The sequence below is a fragment of the Lepisosteus oculatus genome, chromosome 13, assembly GCF_040954835.1.
Source record: "Lepisosteus oculatus isolate fLepOcu1 chromosome 13, fLepOcu1.hap2, whole genome shotgun sequence".
Classification (NCBI taxonomy): domain Eukaryota; kingdom Metazoa; phylum Chordata; class Actinopteri; order Semionotiformes; family Lepisosteidae; genus Lepisosteus; species Lepisosteus oculatus.
The window spans coordinates 6,475,001-6,496,530 of record NC_090708.1 but is presented as its reverse complement, the minus strand read 5'-3'; the positions used below and the strand labels follow the sequence as shown (position 1 = coordinate 6,496,530).

Genomic DNA, 21,530 nt, shown 5'->3' with positions numbered 1-21,530 from the left:
AACATCAGTTTATGTAAAGTATAATTACATTTTTCAAATGGGCTCAGCACACTTGTTCATGTTTTTTTTTGTTTTGCTCCTGACTCTTTAAAGCTCTTTAGCTCCTACATGACTTCAGCCCTCTTTTTTCCAATTCTGAGTGGGAGAGCATTCCCTCAGTGAAGGCAGTAATTTTGCACAATGGTTGTTTTTTCTGTCATGTAAAAAATATTTCTAAAAACCTTGCCAAGATAAAGGTAAGCTTCATCTTCACATCTGATCATTACGAGTAATAACACAGTGCAATTCTCTGAAGAGCCAGGAACAGGAATAAAACTTATGAGGTGCAAAGTGAAAAAGAGAAGCAAAACAAATGAAAGGTAGAATCGACAGAATCAAATCAAATCTCTTAAGTTTTCAAAATACTGCTTAAGGAATGAAAGGCCTCTGGTGGACTAAGATTAGAACTAACAAATCATATCTAATGGGGTATTGAAGGTGTTTGGGGTGAGTTTCTGCTACTAGAAAATTCGTGGACCAACATTCTTCACATAACTTGTTTGTTTGATATTAGGTTTATGTAATTAATCACAAAGGATTCAAATGTTTTGCTTGCCCTGAGGCAGGATGAAAGCGATCTGATCGGCTTCGCTGAATTATTGCTAACTTTTGTATTTGCAAAGTGCCATTTTCGACACTGGATGCGGAGAAATGTAAATTCACACCCCGCAAAAATGTGGCTCGAGCTTTAGCCTTTGAGACGGACTTTAGTAAACGGTGTAATTGGAGTCCCTTTGAAAGCAGTCATTAGGCTCTGGTACATTAACGCTATGCTATCTCTGTCTAATATCTCGCCCCCCACACTTTCTGAAATCACGTGCCCTGACCCTGGAGTCATTTAGAGGTCATGTGTGTTTGCTTGTCTGTTTTTTATATCTCCCCCCCCCCCGTATTATTTTAAATACATAAATACAAGGCCTCTTAGCTCCAGAAACATTTTAGATTCCTTAAACTGCTTCATGGTTTTTAAATGCTGCAGAAATATTATTACAACAATCAACACAAATTACAAATATATTTAGAAAATGTTTTTGTGGCACTTAGGTTTATTCTCACTCTCGGTGAGATTTATTTTTATTGTGATTGGATTAGTTCTTTCAGTGTATTTGACTGGATTTGTTTGTTTCGTACAAGCTACAAACTTGATACTCCAATACTGAAAAGTAAGGCACTGGATAATAGAAAGTAAATGCTTTTAACTTACCTTTCTATTAATCTTACAAATATAAAGACCTACAATTTCAATATTATTATATGCATATGAATGCATGCATATTAAAAATCTGTCTGTTAGTGGTCTTAATTAGTGACATGATAGGAGTGGTAGTCTAAGGATATAGCTGATAGCTAATCTTTAATCATGTTATTACCATGAATTGTCGTGTTTAAGTATGCCGTTATTAAATTGTATTTGGCATATTAGTGTACTGTTCCTCCTAAGTTCTTAAGAACAGTAAAGGACTTACTTTAGCTTAGTCTGTCTTCCCAAAACACTCTAGCCGTGTTTGATCTGATAGTTGCAGACCTGCTAGTCAGGCTTCGGGGTGGTATGATGGGTCGTTCTGCTGCCTCACAGCTCCTGTGTTCGATTTCAGTCTGGCTACCTTAGGAGCATCAGAAGGAAGTAAGTATTTTGGCCAGTGAGGAGACCCGCTTACTGTATACCTAAATTAGGCTTAATGAAGCGTTTGTTAATAATAACTGCTGCAATCTATATGTTTTTACTTGAAGTCGATTTCCTGAATGACTGTTCATCAGGTGGAAGTGTGAATTGGGTTGCCGTGGAATTTCATCCGTGTTAAAAACTGACAGAACATGGCTTTCAATATACGTTAACAGCACAGTTCCTCAGTGACTAGATCTCTTTATTTAAAGAAGCTGTGTTCACATACGGTAGATCCTCTCTGAAGCAGATGTGCAGATAGATATGAATTGTGAGAATGCAAATATTCATTAGCTCTGGCTGATGCACAGCGCTAGAAGGCAGAACCTTCGGTGTTTGATTGCTCTTAGGCAACACCATAACCCAGAAAAGTGTATCTTGTTAAGACAGCTTGAGAAATACCATGCAAAACTATTGATAAACATTCTCCTTGAAGGGGATAGTTTGGATACATTTCGTGCTAAAAAGTATTCCATGCAATCAGTTTTTAAAGAGGTTTATTTTTTCAAGTTAAAACCATGACCTTTACTGTAGGACATTATCTGAAGGACTAGCCCTGACATGAACGATTGAAATGCTATCCCTATAACATTTTCTTTTGGGGGGGAGGGATGGCAAAAGATGCATGCTGTTACGGCAATTTATATATTCATGGCATACAGCAATTTAATAACACATCTCACATTTTTCTTTAATATAATTTATCCGTGGTGACCTCCCTGCCTTTTGTGTAATACCAATGAATTGTTCTTTCTAAAGAGTAATAGGAAATCACTAAGAAATACCAAACTACCATACTGTAATAGATAAATCAAATTCAGGCTTGCTAGTTTATTGAATCTAAATTGTGCCCAGTTGGCCCAAGAGCTATATATAAGCCATCCATCTTCTGTTGATAATGGAGATTCTTGAAATCCACCTGATGTTTGCATTATTAAATTTCACTCTAATGAGCTCTGCTAATACATTTTGAAGATGGTTGTAAAGAGTAGAATGTGGTTTGAAGCGGGATAATTTGAATGAAACATTAGCCTAGCATTTTACATGACTCAAGGGGTATATCTACAATTACACATATAATCAAAATTGGATTTCAATGGAATTTCTATTATCCTTGTCCTTCCAGCATGGAGAGAATGAAGTGTAAATGAAGTATAAGTCTTTACCATTTCTAATAGTTTGTTTTTATTACTTAATCAAATAGTCTTCCTGCAAAGTACACCAGGATCAAACTGGCACCTGTACAAAACACTTTATTAAAAGGTATGGCAGCTAAACTTAAAATGTAGCCTTCAAATAATATTTTTACATTGAATTAGCTTGCCTTTGATTCCCATTAAACATGCCTTCATTGCAACATACTAATATGTTATAATATATATTAATATGTAAAACCACAGATTTTCTCAGAGTTGGTGAGAGCAGCATACGGGTTTGATTTGTTCAAAAGGCCGAAGCAGAAATGGATTTGAGGATGTTTCACCAAAACTAAAAAAGCAAAATTAGGATTTATCAAAATGTGTGCTATGGGGACGTGTCTCATTCACAGGGAATGCAACTGAAGTAAGTGAAAGAAGGAGCAGGCCCTGTGACCCATTGTGCTGTGCTTTGCACATCGACCTGGAAATCAAATTTGAATTTAAGGTTAATCAGAATAGTGAAGTGTAACTGGTATAATGGGGTTTGGAAAACTCATTTTTTTAAGCTATTGAACAGATATTAATTTCAGTTTTTCAGATTGTGTGTTACATCCCTAGCTCTCTGTCTGCCACTGTTTTTTTTCCCTTTTTTTCTAGGAGAAGTGAAAGTTTAATTTTTTTTTCAAACCACATGCCGGTGGAATGTCCTTGAAATCTAGAAATTCTCTAAAAATTCACTTAAAAGTGTTATTGTTGAAAAAGGACATGTCAGCCAGTTCAACCACAGGCTGTCTTTGCAAATTCACCCAAGACATATTGACAGAAAAGCTCAAGAAACCATTGCTCTGCATTCTTTGAACTCTAGACAGCTGTTACACCCATTGGTAGCTCCAGTACATTAAAGCAACAGTTGGAACATTATATTTCATTTGTCTCCCTTATTGTGCATGAACTTCTTGATTTTCCCCTCCTGGCCCAGGTAGTTTTAAGTGGCTTACAGTTCTGCCTTTTAAAGTTTAAACTCATTAAGTATAATGTAATTAGAGACTCAATTCCACATAGTTCAGTCATCAGGCAATAAGATAGCAATAAAGGAAAATGGCTCCTCAGAGACATTAATGCTTTGGAATAAATGATGTGCTAGAACAGAAATTTAATTAATTTACAGGATATATTGATAGTCCCTACATACTTTGCTTTATATTTTAAATCTTCTTTAACATATTTATTATTCAGGGGGAGAAGCAGTGTAAAAACTAAACAGTGAAAATTAATAGCCAAAAAATATGTTCTCAAATGTTTCTCAGCGCTCAAATTTCTTTAAAGAATTAAATTACACTACATTCAACAATAAACCACTTTCGAGTCAGCATCTGCAGTGCCAGTCCATGAAAGTTACATGGTTGTTTTTAAAAGGTATTCCATTAATCCTGCAACCACTTCAATAAAACTAATGGGAAAACGGGCACAAGATGGAATTGTTTGCTGATCTTTGTCCCTAAGTTTATCCTTTTCATATCTGACTAGTAACATTATCCTTTGACAGACTGCTTCCTCCTTTGTTTTTTTGGAACATAAAATATACAAAATCAGCATTGAAAACAGGGCCAAAGAGTCTAAACCACTGATCTAAATGTAAAATAAATAAAATCAGTAGTAAAACAAGGTGAAAAATGAAAGAATAGAGTTGGGTGCAAGCCTTTTCCTTGCTGATAGACTTCTCCATGCCTGTACACTGAGGCTGAGTCTGGGAGAGCCCTGCTAAATAATATAGTTTTCCAAATAGTAAAAGGGCGACCAGAGATGACAGCCAGTGATTGCCAAAGAGGGTGATTTGTTTTGTGGGCTCATTTCCGTTCCAGGAGATTTATTATTGAGTTTTTGGAAATTACAATGCTAGCAATGCTTTAGAATGTAAAAGTGCACTCACATTTAGATTTGCTCTTAAAATGACTTTTTTCTGTCTCGCAGTAAGCTCATGACACTTGCCATAAACAGGAATCAGTATGCCACCGTTTAAATCTATTAACTGGTGTAAATCTATTTTCTATACCCAAACTGAGTAAAGGAATTACCCTTTGATTGACTTTTTCTTTATAAATGAAACAATAGGGGAATTTTTTGTTGTACCATATACATTATTATATACTCTATATAATAGAATTATCTATAGTTCTCTATAAAACGTATACTTTTGTGACATGGAATGATTAATTTTAATATCAACAAAATGCCATTATATATCTTTGCTTTCATTTTCTTGTTTTAATTTTAATTGCTCTTGGGCTCCCTTAATGAGGTGAAGCTGACGGTTTTAAAAGCTTTCTTAATTGTTGATGCTTGCTGGGATCTGTTGCTGCTGTTCCAAATTCCTCTTAAATTCGTGAGAAATTTAAAGAAGCGCTACGAGGTTAACAATAAGTGCATATGTTCTGCATATATTCATTCCAGTTTTCGTAATGTTGTGGGTTGCATGACTTACAAGGGTTCTGTTGCCTTCCAGAAAATAGGCACTTTGAAAAAATCAGGAATGCAAACATACACATTTAAAATGCTTGTAGCATTTACTCTGATTCACAGATCAGAACTCTCCAATTCCTCTTCAAGATGACAAAATCTGTTACTGGTGAATTGCAGGTGAAATTCTGTTTTATTGGGATGATAGGGGAAGTTTGACTAAGGTTTTGTATGCCCCTGAAAATAAAACAAGCTGGTGGACCATATCCAGAGTGGAAGTAGTCAAAAGACAGAGGCATTTAGTCTGATCTTTTTCTATTGCAGCCAAAACAGATGAAGTATTAAAGGCAAAGGAAAAGAAAGACGAGGAGGCCAGGAGGAAGAAAGAAGAAGGTAATGTATCAATTATGGTATCAGGAGTGAGGTGGGAGTGTGGCTTGCTGTAATGTTTGGCACATAATTAAGCTTATCTTGTGACGCTTTGAATTTCAGTGCAATGAAGGAGATAGAGACAGACAACAAAGGTGTACACAACAATGTGCTGTGATGTTGAAAGTTAACAACACCAGTTTTATTCCTTTTTAGCTCCTCATAGTGGTTTTTAAAAAAATGCGGTTGTTCATAAACAGAAATGAAAATACATGGAAGCCATCCAGATGGAGCCTTTTGTATTAAGTGTAATAATACAACGTTTAACATAAAACTTTACCTTGAAGATTTTAATTAGTTTTGTTGTTCCTTCATTTTTAATCTTGCTGTTGTTCAGTCAGAATCTGAAATGCATGAAGTACCAAAAAATTAGTTAAACACAGCCTAGTGTGTTAGGTTTAATATACAAATATGCAACTTGTTCTCACTTATGATATTCCTCATGGTTCCACTGTCAGTTTCTGCTTTTAAATATGTCCTTGATCAGGCATTTCTTTTAAGCATTTTACTTGAAATGATTTCCTTATTATTTGTAGGATTGATTAGTGCTGTATATGCTGATATGTGATTTTGTTACTAAAGTTATTATTAAGCCAACACTTTTAATTGTAAAGTGACTTACATTCCAACTCATTTTGTGTAGTTAAATGTGGGCATTTTATTGTCCCCGAGCAATCTAAGTGAAACACCTTGCTCAAAGGTACAAAAGCATTGCTCCACCTGGGATTTGAACATTAGACCTTTCAGTTATGAGCCCAGAGCCCTAGTCACTACTCCACATTGTTGCTTATGCTTCATGTTGTAATGGAGTACTTCAGAATATATCTTCTGTTACTGTTGCAGAAAAGCCTGAGCAAGATACAGTATATGGTTCAAAACTGCTGTATTTCTTTGAAAGTTTCCAGAACGGAAGGCAGTTAAAAAGCCCTGAGTCTATGATTATGCATATGTTTCAGAAGTCATACTCTACTTAGTTTCTTTACAGATGGTCAGTATTTATGTATAAGAAATGGGACGTTGCTTTCTCTTTATATTCTCGGTCAGAACTTTTTGTTTTGAGTATTGTTTTTGCAGATTTCAGGTAGTGCACAAAGATTATAATTGGAAGTTCCATTTTCCAATGCATGTTGTATCCCACTGACCAGCCTCGTTTTGCCCATGTGAGGTCGGTACGTTTTCTCACAACAACCTTTAACAGTCCCGGTTCAGGGCATGGGTCAGTGGTCTTATGAATGCAAGCACTTGGGTGTCTGTCTGAGGCCATGATTGACGAACAAGCTCCAGATGTATGGTGCTTGTCAACCATTGTAAGAGATCTGATGATCCTCAGTACTGTTGGCTTCCTCTGGGGAGTTCTGACCTTTTCCCTGCTGGCAGCATTGATGATGAAGGTGGTAACCAATCCACTTTCTGTCACACTCATCCCACTGACTCCTTCTCCCTGCGCCTTGAAAAGAGCAGCCTACCTGTCTGGACACTGCAGTTTCTGTGCGGAGGGACCTCAAGACACTGATTGATATCATAAGACTCTACACATTGATAGTTCTGGCCAGGCCTTTACATGGTTTCTCTGGATTATGGTGTTTCTGCTTTCTTTACTGTCTCAGGTGCAGACAAAGAAGTTTTCTCTTTTCATTGCCCACAAATCTCCCATCTTGAATCGATATGCAAGGGAGGACTCCTGTATTATGAACCTAGGAGGAAATTATACACTTTACTACATATCTGTTGCTGGAAATTCACCCTGTGAATAAACATATATGTACACACTTCACAGGTCAAACATTTTTGCCTACCTAATTTCTACCTTGTTTCTCACTTCTCTGTCTGATCTGCAGTGTAGTGGGGGAGCTGGTACAGAATGGTTGACGTGTGTCAACCAGGTGGCTGCTGCAGTTCAACAAGTGAGGTCCTACCTACAGTCTTCTTTGGGATCTTTAGAAACGAAAAGTCTTCTATAAATGCATAGAACTCATATAATTAAAAAATGTAATCTGTAGCCTTCAAAAGCTATTTATTTCTTTCTGAAAAATATTCTTTTGTGTCAATGTCAAAGAATTGTGAATAATATTTTAAAATAGGTCTGGCATGAGTGTATGTGAACATTGTTAATTGTCCACTCTGCAGTTTACGTCTAGCAGGACAGTTAGGTGTGGTATTCTTTCCCAAAACCTCCTTGAGTTTTTCAGATGATTCCTTCTAGTTTAAAACCAAACCACCAGGAATTAATTACTCCACTGCTCTCCTCTGCTCTTGTGGTAAAGGGAGGAAATTATAAAACTTTTCTGAACAGTAGAAATGCTGCCAAAGCACTGAGGGAGTGTGTCATTCCTGGCTACAGCTTTCAGCTCCTAGTCAGGTAAGTTTCTGATGTAAATTTCTTTCTGTAATCTCTGCCCTGGAATTGGTTGATTTTGTAAATGGGTTTTTTCTTTATAATTTCGGCTCATATACAGTATAGGAGATAGAGCTTGATGTTGTGGATGGCTAAAAACAGCTCATTGCTTCTTAAAATTAGAGCTGTCTGTGTTTTTTAACTAGGTGGCTGCAAGAAGGTATGGATGCTATATAGCTGCATGGAAAACATAAGAACAACAATGATGGCGATACTGTAGCGCTGAATAAAATTGAATGCTTATAGGCTTGAAGCAGGCAAGCCATAACCCTACTGTATAAGGGAGTTGTAGCAATACAGAAGGGTGTATTCTTATATCTTTGAAACAGAAATAGGGGGATAATCAGATGAAAGGGGCTACATGGTGTTTGTCATTGATTGAGACTTTGATTCCTCTTTGATTCTTTGCTGTCCCTCTCATATAAGGGATTCTTTGTGGTTAACTCCAACTTTGTTTTCAGGAATGAGGAGAGCATTTATTGAAATGTGGTATAGATATTGACTGGCATGTGCAGTTAAAGTCAAATAGTTGTAGCAGTGGAACATATACTGTAGTGAGAAACCTCTCAACTTTGTCAGCTTCATGGTAGTCAGTTGAACTTCAAGCTAAGCTCACTTTCTTAATAAATGCTACCATTGGCATGTAGTTTTATATATTTAAAATCGTTCTCTTGTCAGTGTATTTTAAACCTATTTGAGCTAATGGAGTACTGGAACTTTCACAGTTTCCAAGTGCAAATAATGTTGAAAGTCAAAGCATCACAACACAATTGTGTACCTGTTCTTCATTTACCATTTATGGACAGAGCTGAGACGAACACTCTCAAGGTTGTGACATCCTTTTGTGTGTGTGGAGTTCTTCCTACATAGACTGAGGCCTTGAGAGCCCATTACACTGGCACCATTAGAGTGAAATGAAAGAGATATGTTGTGTTTGGCTTGTAACACACTGCGGCACTTTCTGACATACAAAGCAGCAGTAAATTTAAATCTAAAGGAAATTTGTGCATCTTTTATCTAAAACTTTTATGACTGGAGAATTTAAAAGCCTTTAGATAAATACAATTCTAAAAAAGGAACAAAAAAAGATCAGTTGAATCTGTACAGAAGAAGCTCTCTTTATACACTACTTGCACTCTTGGGTAATTATTTAAAAAAATGTAATTCAGATATTCTTTTGTATGCAAAGATCAAACCCTTGTTTCCTTAAGACTTTTAATATTCTTTGTATTGCTGGCTTTACAGAAGTGATTATCAGTGGAGTATTCAACATTGAAAATGGTGTCAAATACATCAGTATAATTTTATTTTGAAATTTTAAGCCTTTATAAAAATGACACAAAATAGCTTAGTTCTTAATTCTCATAAAGGCAACACATTTCTTATAATTAAGTACATTTCTAAACAAATAATCTTCTTAAGAAACCACTGGCTTAAATCCACAGTAGAACAAGTTAGGAATTACTGGCTTTACAGACCTCATATGTCCCTGAAAATGTGCCCACAGTCTTGCATTGGAATTGCTGCAATTTATTTTAATGAGAGAAATAATGATTTTTTAACTCATATTCTGAGAGATAAACAAGGCCATAAATAGTTTTAAGGCTGAGAAAGCGATCTTTTAGCATTTTTTAAAAAAAATGTTTTTTAATTACAGTGTCTGTACAAGAGGTCATAGGTTCAATTTGTGCCCGTTTATATTTCAGTTTGCAAATTATGTGACCATTATATGTGCAGTTTAGCATTTCGTCTTCTCATCCTTGCATGTTATTTGCACCTAATCATGTTTTAACTAGCTGTGTTGTCAATCACAGAAGAAGCTGCCTTAAAATCTACAGTATAGAGATTATACTGTATTTTGGTTTTATTCTTAATATTAGTGAACAGTAGTTAACAGCACCACACATTTAATTTGTTTTCTATCTAATTAGGGCTATGGCTAGCTTTACAGTGGTGAGATTAATTTTACACCGTTTACATTAATAGGTTTTAAATTATGGCATAATTTATAATTATTTTAACATATAATTATTTAATAAAAAGGTTATTCTGAGCTAAAGTGACAAAAAGGGACAGATACTATTGCCAGGAGCATTCATTCATTTACTTGTTTAGCTAGGTTTTCAAACTGTGGCTTAATCTTTTTAAGACTTAATTTGCCAATTTATGACATATTTGTTTTTGAAGTTAGCATGATTTCAGGTGTTACAAAATTATTGGTTGCTTGTTTGGATAGTGACCGTACTGTAATAGCCTGCAACCTTGCAGTAGTTTTCTTGTTTTACTTTTGTTTTATTTTTATTACAGAACAGGGTAGAATCTGGACATTGATGCTAAATGTAATCTGCTCAGAAATCAAATTATTTGACCTCCAAGCCCAACAATACAAACTCCTGCTGGACTGCTGTTAAATATTTAGCACTTTCCTGTCATGAATACAAATGGAGGACAAATTAGAATCTACAGGCGACTGACCTGAGTATCAGATTCGAGACCAGGGGCTCATACTGCTTTAAATGTTTTAATTACCACAGTCCCTACTGCCACTTGAAGGACAAGCAAAGAAATTTAGAACCTGGTAAACATAATTTGTACTGTCTTTTAATCTTGCTTTATTAAGTCAGAATGCAGCGTTTATTCATTCTTTTTTTCTCAGAATTTTTAGTTTGGAAAATGGAATCCCTCTCCGTTTTTTCTCATAACACTGTTTACAGCTTTTGTAATATTGTAATTAGCCTTTTCTCTCGCTTATAAAATTAATTACAAAATACAAAATAATGTAAATTACTTACAATTTATGCCATTTGACGTATTACAGTACAAACCGTGGCTGTGAGGTTATGGAGAAAACAGCTGTGCTGTAAATCAGGGAGTTCACAGTTGGAAAACAATACTGATCAAATCTCTAAAAGAAAAAGGGGTTTTGGTTTACACCTCATGGGAACCACTGGTAGTTTTTTTCTTATAAATATCTGTATTAATATATAAAATCCTCTTCAAATGTCAGTGTTGCATGACTTGTTACTCTCTTGTTCAAGCTGGGCTAAAAACAAAAATTCAATATGATTTTATCTCAGGAAATCCAGTTTGTATCGATTCAGTGTTCAAAAAGTGGAGACATATTCCACTTTTTATGTACTTCAGCAGTATGAGGATCTGTTTTATTGATTTGTTGTATTATTGAGTATGTTTATGGAAACACATTTTACACCATCTGCACAGACATAATTTGAACTACTAGTGACACTTTTATGTTTGCTCTAAACTTCAGTATTAAGTGCCACGCATAAAGCAAACAGCGTAAAGTAGGGAGTAAAAATCATCCTGAAAATGAAACTACCCATGCAATTTTTTTCTGCTTTGAACCCTTGCTTCATTAACATGGATAAGTTACCGGTACATTCATTTTCTACAGGATTGATTTAATCTGGTAAAGTTAGATTTTTCAGTTTTACATATGTATTTTGATTGAATTGTTTTTTTTTCTTGAAGTTATGGTACCTCACGTCGCAATGATTAGTTATGCCTGGCTGGTAAGCACTGAATCAGAGTTATTTTCCCCCGGGAAATAAATTTGGCAGAAAATCAGTATGAGAAGATTTAATTATCACTCGGAGACCTTTCCCTTTTCTAGCCCACTGATCCTGAAACTCCGTGTCTTACAGCCAAATCTGTGTGGACGCCAAGCTTCGCCTCCCAATTTGTTTCTCCACACGATGATAAGCCAAGCAATTACTGGTTTATTGATTTTTCATCATGGCAAATTTAAAGTTGATTTTTTCTTGAAAAGGCAGGGGTGATTAAGTGTTTCCCCTCGGTTTAGTACGAGAGAGCTGTGTGGCAGAATCTAATATCCCAGGGTCGACCTCTGCAAGCTGATAATGTGGTGTCTTCCCCCACGTGTTAAACAGAGAAATGAGGGCTACAAATGTGATAGGATATCTGTGGAGACAGTTTAATTTGCTCCATTTATATGAACAAGTCATGTGCCACATGCTCCAGGATCATCAGTCCGAGTGAGTCTGAAAACGCAGCCCCACATGGACAGAGATGCTAGGAGTGAGTACGTGCTGAGACCTTGTCAGACAGGACATACCTCTTCTCTTTCTGCAGGAAAGGGAGATATAAGCCTTACCAAATAAATTAGTACTCAGCTGTAAGTACAGCAAAGTAGAAGAACAGATCTATTTTGTCGGTGTGTACTGATGCTTTATGTATTAATGTGTATTTTTTTAATTTCAAATGAGTGTTTGTTTTCAATATAAGGTCTAAGATAAATAGAACGAGATGCACAATAAGAAAAAAAAACTGCAGTCAAAGCCTAACTGAAGATCAGAATCCCTCCCCCATTTTTTTTTGTTCAACTCATGCTGCTCTGTTTAAGAATTAATTCCAATTAAAAACGAGAAGAATTATTTTCACTACCCACCTTGTAATTTGCCTGTTCATTTCAGGATAAAATTCATTTCTACATGCATCTGCAACACAAGATAGTTTAAAAAGTGCTTCTTAGATGTACTGTAGGATTGGTAAGATAAGACTGCAGCGGGCAGTGGTTCGTTTTCTGTCCTGCCAGTTAGCTGAACCAAAGAGCAAAGGTCACCTGGTGTGTTTGCGTATATCATCAGATCAAATTATTTACTTTAATCTTCTCTGCTTTTAATGTCTGGAAAGCAGGGTGGCATCAGCACATTATTAGGCCATTTTTGCCTACAATGCTTCTACCTGAGTGAGTAGCACAAAAATATGCTTCTTGCTTTTTGTCATGTTTACCTTTTCCTCTTCTTGTATAGGGCATTCATGGTCTCTGTAAATCCTCCCCTTATGGCTGAAGTCCATCATGAGAAGTGCTCATTCTCATGCAGTCCTTACATGTTGAGCCCTGTCCATACTGTCAGCTGTGCCTAAAGGACATCTGGAAATTATGGATGGTCAAACACAATATATTGTCATAGGAATACTGGGAGACTTTGCGTATATAATTTCATTCTCTCTTTCAAGAGGCTTTAAAATGTATTGTTTTTCAAATGTTTGGGTAATTCTGTTAAAAAATGAATATATTATTGTTCTTTGTAATTCCAGTGAATCGTCATGGTATCCTATTCTAGCAGTCATGAACAGGCAACTATATTTGTTTGTTATTTGTATTAGTGAGTGACAGAAAGGTCAGTGTTTTGTGTCTCTACCTAATCCTTTTCATATTGTCTCTATAGCTCTATAGATTAAGTCATGTTTTGAGCACTAATCCTAGAAATACTATTCCAGGGAACTTTATAACAAAAAAGTTCTGCGAACATTTTTACTGGTACTGTATTAGACAGCATTTTTTCTGCATCCAGGTAGTCCCATATTGCCTCAGTTGGATTCAGATCAAGTCTTCTCCGACTTTCTTGTCCAAATACCTTTTCATACACCTTTTCTCATGTAGCTCAATAAAGTGGCCTGGTGCTATATCTAAAATATATTTTTAACATCATAAAATAACCTATACTTTTTCAAGGCACTGTATGTGTACTGTACGTAGAGGAGGTCACAAGCAAGTTTTGCTTTATTTTGGTAAAAATCAGTTTCTAGACAGAATGTGTCTTAGATGATTGCTATCAGACTAAAAACAAAATATTGCTGTATTTGCCATGAGGCCTTCACCCATCTTTGTGTGTTACTTTTGTTAGCTGTCAGGATTTTATTATACTCACGGCAATTTTTTTTTTCTTCGGAAAGCATGACATGCTGTGTGTTATGAACTCGGACTCTTGGCGTAAGGTTTATAGACGTGCAAAGTTCATAAAGGATTTCTGGTGCTTTCGCTGTGCTTTATAACTTTGAAGCAAAATCATACTAGGATCGTGTTACAGTGTGGGAAAGGTTCAAGCTTAGATATTGCACCATGGCCTGCATGTATTAACACATCATCAGCAATCCCCATTGTTCTTGAAAACAGAGCTAAGCCTATGTGATCAGCAACAGGTGTTAAGTAGAAAGCAGCTGAGTTATGCCTAGTTTTGACTTGGCCATAAGTCTAAAGCTGAAATCAAGAAAAGTTGCTGTATAAAACTGACATGGCAGTAGAATTGCCAAAACATTTGCTCCATTTTTTTCTATGTAGTTGCCAATTTGAGGGGGAATGAAGGTAACACTTCAGCAAGTGGTCTGCATCACGATGAACGTAGCTTATTCTAAAAAAAATCAACAAGATGACACCTACGTATCTTTCACTGGAATCATTCATCCAGTGGCCCAATGGCAACACACAGAGGAGCAAAATGACCGAATGTCAAAATCAAAACATACTTGTTCCGCCCTCTATAGCCTCTAGAGGGGTCATATGGTTATAGAAATGGGCCTTTTAAAAATCTGGAGTACAGCCTGGTTGTCTGTGTAGTATCTGCTGAGAAGAAAGGCACCTCAGGTGGTACTATATGCTTCTTTGATGTAGGATATGATGGCAACAGAAAAGGTTATGCTGATTATTATACTACCAAACCGACTAGACAGTCTGAATGTCCTCCTCTTATTTGTAGCCGTACTTGCGTTCGGGTGAAAGGCACTTTACTTTTAGTCAGGCCTTCTACTTTAAAGGGCTTTATCTAGGTGGGGCCAAGACTGAGCTGAACCTGTTCACTGGAAATGACCTGGTAGGAGCAAGGTACGAAGCAGTGACAGATTCCCTTAGGAGAAGATACATAATCGTGTGCCTACTGCATTGGGGAATACAGGAGAATTGTCCATACATATATACATGCTGGCATTTCACTGTTTTTTAGCCACAGCCTGGGGACCAATCATCCAATTGAGGGTATTAGACTACAGGTCATCCAGCGATTTTTTTTTTTCCCTCCATTGCCAGGCTGTGATTGATTGTTCTTTGGAAGAGTATCATATGAACTGCTCGGCCAAATCTGATGAAACCGTAAGCAACCATTTGTTATGAGTCTTTATTCTTGCTGAGCATGTTGTCAGCAGTGACTGCCTTCTAACTTGCTTACTACTGCAGTGTCCCCTTGTTTGGCATCACAGTACACTTCTATAATGCAGCGCTATTGCTTTCTGAATTACAGAAGCATTCTGAATAAAGTGTTGCCTAAATTTAAATATAATAACATATTTGATTTATTTTATAGTTATGAATATAAGTAATGTTTATATTTGTGTAACGGGTGACTCCGTATTAACTCATACCCCTGATGAAAATAATGAACAAAATGCATTATACGGGTATAGCAGAATGAGTTACAGATTGGATAAGGTGTCTCACTTAAAAAATTAATAATGTTACACTGAGCAAAGTCATGTTTATCATATAATTATTTAAATTCTCAAAAACAAGATTGTTTTTGCACCGCTAAGTATTTCTATAAATAAAATTCAATAAAACCAAATCTGTTGTTGGAATTAACATTTTGCTCTGTGGAGGTGCAATGGAAGCTTCCAGAACTATATAGGGGCCTCTGAAGGTTTCTTGTTTCCATGGGGTATATTAGAAGGTAAAACATGGAAGGAAGACGTTCCATAGTAGCAGGGGTACAGTTAGAGAGCTCTTTGAAGTCTGCAGGTAAGTGATCAAGTTGGGGGATGGCTATAAAAAAATGTCACCCTTTAGACTGTTGCATCCATTAAATGAGATTCAAGGCAAGTAGTGATTCAACTTTCAAGTTAGTCGTGATACAGCGAAGTAGTCTGGCAGCAGTTGGAAATTTCTGACACACACTAGGATACAAAGTGTCGAAAAATACCATTTCAAGTTGCCTGTTTGAATTTTTCATTCATAGCTGGGTTCCAAGGTTGAAGCCTCTTCTGAGGACGAAAAATAAAGAGGAGACTAATTTGCCAGACATTGTTTGAATGCTTACTGAAACAGTCTCATCTAGTCAGATGAAATGAAAATTGAGCTATTTGGACACGGTCATCAGCGTTATGTTTGCTGTAAAGCTCATGTTCAACATTTTCCACTGGGAAATATCGTAAGTCTGTTATGTTATGGTGTTGTTTTGTATCTTTGGGTCTTGGAGTGCTTGTCAGGATAGGTGAAATCATTAAATCCTACATGCACCGGGAAATTTTGGAACTAAAGACACGTATTTCTTTCTCCCACAAACCTCAAGTATAGCCAAAATGGACATTCCAGCATGACACAGTCCACGATGCAAAGCAAATACTATATCCAAATTGACAAAGGAATGGTTAACTGCTCACAAAATATGTGTTCTTGACTGGTCTTAATCTCCAGACCTCAGTCCAAGTGAACATTTGTGATTATATCTCAGTGTGGCAGTTCACCAGTGGAGACTAAAGAGCAATTCTACACAGAGAAGAAATTCAGAGGTTTCTCCTCTGAAATGCCAGAAGCCCATAGTGCACTGATGGTGGGGTCTAATGAGTGTAACCCCTGCCAGTGGAGGATTGACTATTATGTTTTCTGGGCTTTAATTATGACAGATCTGACTTTGCTCTGTCAAATATACTGCTACTTGAGCTACTGCTCTATTGAGATTACTGTGTGATATTTTTACATTTTGTTAGGCAAGAAACCTTAACCAATCTGTAAATCTTTTAGTTACTTGAGCTTTATTGTTTGTGTTTTATTAGGGGTATGAATACATTTGGATGACACTACGTTTAAAAAAGAAAAGGCAGACGGATGCACCTCAATAGACATAAAGAGTTAACGCAGGTTGCTTCAGGCTCTTACCTAATGATGTCATTAGAATAACTCGTCTGCAAGGATGTCTTTAATTAATATTAGGGCAGTGGTCAAATTCGTCTGAGCACTGTTCGATTTCAATGAGGTCACACTTTTCTTACTGCAATAAGTTAAAGTGCTCTTCTAGGTGGTAAGATAATGCACTGGAATGCTTTAAGTTTATTAGATATCGTCAGAGGTCAGGCGATTTCGTTTTAGTGGCTTGGCCTATTTAATTTGCGCTTGGACAGTGGCAATGACCTCTGAGTCTTGGTCATCAGAAATGAGCCACTAATAAGTCACCCACATATTGCCTCTGAGAGGAAATCAGTGAGTGTCTGGGGAAAAGAGTTCTGAGGATCTGTGATGGGTTGTTTGCTAAAGAAAAAAAACTGGTTGCTGTAAAGGAGTCACCATGTCAGAGAAGGATTAGACATTTGCAAGTATATTAATACTCTTGCCTTTCTTTGTTTTTATCTGGCAAATTAGGCTGTCAGTGATCTGATTAGTAGTCTTGACTTCTCTATGAATTGAACTGTTTATAAAGTTAAGGCCATTGATGTGAGCTTGATCAGTTCTTGAGATTTAACTATTGACATTTTTGTTTTGGTTACATCAATATCATTTTATTGTTCTGATATTTAAGCCTTCATTATTTAAAACAGCACCGCAGGAAATAACTGTAACCGCAGTGTACAGAAACAGAGAATTCCAGTTTTCACAATTGTACCTGGAGTTTATAAAAACACAAGATTCTAGCTTTGTAAATTCAACTTGACTGGTTCAGTCTTTTGTTGTTTTCCTCAGCTGTATGCTTGCCTTTATTGTAGAAGTAACTACTTACTGTAGTTAAAAGAGAAAGTTCAGCTTAAGCACAAGAGTATCTTCAATAGGAACTGATATGGGTAAAGAAACGATGTTTTTTCCTTTCAGTGTTTGGTAATTTGGGTGCAGAAGTTGGATTTTCTATATTTTGTTTTTGTCTTGCTGCCAATATTGGTTTCTTGTGTGCCTTTTCCTGTTGTTCTCCAAGATCACTAACAAGTATATCTACAAGTGAAAGACCTTATCTTGAGGAGATCGCTTTCAGGCCGTGAAAACTTCAAACTTTACAGTGATGTAATGAGGTCCTGCAGATGGAAAACCATCTGCAGACCTTTTCATATTATGACATCTGGGAGTAATTACCCACGGTGCTACACACAATATGAGTATTGATCCCCAAAGCAGGTTATGACTTTTTCAAGAGAGGAGGTTTGAGAGTAGGCTCCATGCAAAAAACAAACCCAAATATTTATGCTAATATGTTTTCATTATGAGTGGACACTGTAGTCTTCAATTGGCCTTTTACAGCCATGTAGGCTGTTAACTGCACTGATCATTGTCCACTTGAGACCTTCTTACATATTTCTTGGAAAAGCATATTTTCTTCTGACTTATTGATTGATGAGGAACAAATGTTTTTAGTTTATATTTTTATACACCCTGGCTTTATAGTCTGCGCATGACTATTTCCCTATTTTGCAACTTTGACAGATGGTTTGGTAGTTAAATTCTGAAACTTGCTTTCTTATACAGTACATTGTACTTGTCATGAATTCAGAATAGTAACAGAAATGCTGGGGAAGCATACCTAATAGAATCAAATTAAATCCTAGGATTAATTATGCAGGCAAAAAGAAAAACAATTTTGTAGTTGGGAGAATGGTGAACTCCTCGGTATTTACAGCACCTCGGTGCTTCCTTCTAAGATAGCAGGGATAATAAAAAGCTGCCAAACAGCTGTTTGTAAATGCCTGGTGCAAGCACCTTCAAGATTTTGTTTTGTAGCAAACACAGTTGTTGATTACAAAAACAGAAATTGGGTCTATACCTTTCTCTATTCACTAAGCTGTTCTGAAAATGCCAGAGGAAGATGGGTAATTTGGGGAGAAATACAGCCTGGTGCAGAGCCTCTGGAAGTCAGACTGATGCAAGGTATGATGGGAGAAGAAAGCTTTTAACTGTCTGCTACCTTGCAGGAGTTAGGTTGGTATGGGATTTGGGTGGTGTGAAAAAGTCAATATCTTTTGTTCTGCCGATGAGAACTGCCCCTATAGCATACAGAGGCTTTCAGTGTGTTTGCATATGTGTAAGGAATTTAAAAAAAAATGACCAGAGGACAGCTCTCAGTTTGTGTCTTTGTGCAAGTATATAATTCAGAGTATTATCTTGCAATTGAAAAAGAAAGCAGTTGGTAAGCAAGGTACCAATATCAATTTGTTTCTTTTATTCTCTCTGTTGCAGTGTGTGCATTTAATTATATGTAAACACAATACTGTACTTATGCAAATATGTTTGTAATCTGTTTCCACAAAAATTAGTTGGAAACATTTTTAAATCAGAGTATTCTAGACCACATTTTTACACTATAATATATTTTCCTAATTATTTTACTGCATCAAATTTACCAAACACAGAATACAATCTTTTTTTTTTTAGAATGCAACAGCATCAAACCACAGAAGGGAAAAAAAAAACTAATTTAGATGGCACTGAAGATTCAAGTGTGCTTCACTAGCATGGCACGTGCCGTTTGTTGTGCCTATTGTTTGGCCTCGTGTTTGGATAATTAATTTATCATTTGGTTCTTACTGAACGAGGAGCGTCGATCGCTATCTGGAAAAGATCAGTGGCCGGGCATGTATTCACGTACTGCTGGGCGCCCAGATCTGCGGGTTGCTAAGTGAGAAGCGACTGGTGCCTCCAGGGGTGAGCAGAGCACCTCGGTCAGTAGAGATGTGTCCACTGGGACAAGGGGACCCCCCCCGGTGTCTGTGCTTCGGCTTCATTAGGCTGACACAGCCACCTGGCGTGGATGTTTCAGATCTCCAGGGGATACCTCAGCATCTGGCACGAGCTGTGATCTTAATCTGCTGACCCACTGAGTGATCCTGATTAGTATTCATATTATCCGCATGCAGACGGGCTTGCACAGCCATTTAGAAGCGCTGTTATCATAACTCAGGACGACAAAGATTAACAGCGGTGTTTTATTCTAATCCAATGCAGCAGATTGAGGGAGTGCAATCGCAGTAATTTGCAGTAAACTGCTCTAATAACTCGCTATACCTTCGCTCATTTTTCAACGCTGTGGCGTTTAGCTGGAGCGTTGTTAACGGTTAGTGAGGAATTTATGGGTCCATCGTCAAATTAATTACTCCTCTTAGAAGGAAGGCAGGGGAAGCCAAGTGGGTTTGCTGTGGCTTTGCTAATGTGGGGAGGGAACTTGTTAGATTAGCAATGGCTTTGTCATTTCATTCCAATAAAACAAAGCAGGAGCACTTTCAAATCAACCAGGGGACTTGGGCAGTGCTGTTCTTGAAATTTAGGCTGCAATAAAAGAAACTTAAAATGTCAGATTCTGAGGTAATTCCAGACTTGGGGACTGATCTAATCAAAGCAGGAAGATCTTGCTCATTGCACAAGACAAACTTGTAATACAGAGCAATCTCTGTATTACCAACACAAATGTTCAAACACAATCTGTACAGTTTACAGATTAAATAGCTCTACAGTATAATCACTTACAGTACAAGGCACAGTACAGTGCGATTGTTTTTTTTTGCATATTTAAAAAAAAGATATGATAGATATTAAGACTGAAGGTGACAATTTGTACTATGTGAAGACTTTTCATATGGCTGCAATTAAAAGTATTGGCACACCAAGATTTTTGTTAAATTAATTAATTCTACATCAAGATGTATGAGCGCTTCCAGTGTCTGTCTACCTCTGTAGGGAAAAGGCCTAGGTTTCCTTTATCAAGTTTAATCATTCTCTAGATGGCCATAACATTAAAGAAAAAAATAGAGCAGCTCACCCACAATGGGCTTAGAAAGACACTTTTTTCATTTTATGACCAGTTACTGATTCCAGTTATGCAGAGACACCAGAGACTTAAGCAGTGGCAGCTGAAAGGAATCTAAATCATTATTTTTTTCTCCCTAAACACCATATGGTTAATTGCAATATCTCAAACAATTTGCAGCAATGTTTGTCTTCAAAGAAGTAAGCCACATTACTGTCTTTCAGGAGGAGTCGTAAGAGAGGCACAGATGCTTGCCTTTGTAGTGGTTAGGGCTGTAAATAAATTTTAATTGCCACTCTTCTGTTATTTCAGACGTTTTAAAGTAATGGAGTATGCATACCAGCATAATTACAACTGCTTGCTAAAATAGTTAAAACATTTATGCAGCAATAGGTGTTTTGAATAAATTACTTTTGCTAAATGTATAGATGTGTTGTTTCCTACAGTTATTTGTTAGTACCAGTACTGGAAAGTTTCCTTAATCTGGCTTTCATGTGGTATTTCTTTAACTCTAATGATAATCTAGAAATGTCACACCCAAGGTAATCCAACAAATTTAAAAAATATATCCTTGTTGGGAATAAGCTAAATATATCTAAATTCATACATTTTAAAATTACACTTGATTACCTTAGCCCCTCACTTGCATCTATTCAGAAGCTTTTACTGCATTGTAATTGTGAGAAATTGGTTAAAAAGGTTTTAAAATTTATGTGCTGTTTTTAAGGGAAGATCAGTGGGATGTTGTATATGGCAAATGTATCTTCTGTGTATATATACAGTACAGTGTATGTTTATATACTTTATACATTGAAAAAAGCCCTCAACAAATTATCAAATTCTTATTTTTCTTAAGCATTTTGAGTTCTCTGTCCTAC

At 36.6% G+C, this 21,530-nt stretch overlaps 1 protein-coding gene across 2 annotated transcripts in view; it reads left to right on the top strand.

Annotated features, from left to right (window-relative positions):
• rsrc1 (arginine/serine-rich coiled-coil 1) overlaps positions 1-21,530 on the top strand; it is a 116,674-nt gene that overhangs the window by 84,360 nt on the left and 10,784 nt on the right. For both annotated transcript variants that reach the window (XM_015360939.2, XM_015360938.2), the window contains exon 7: positions 5,623-5,691. In XM_015360939.2, the coding sequence (XP_015216425.1) occupies positions 5,623-5,691 (69 nt within the window). The remainder of the gene's footprint in view (positions 1-5,622; positions 5,692-21,530) is intronic.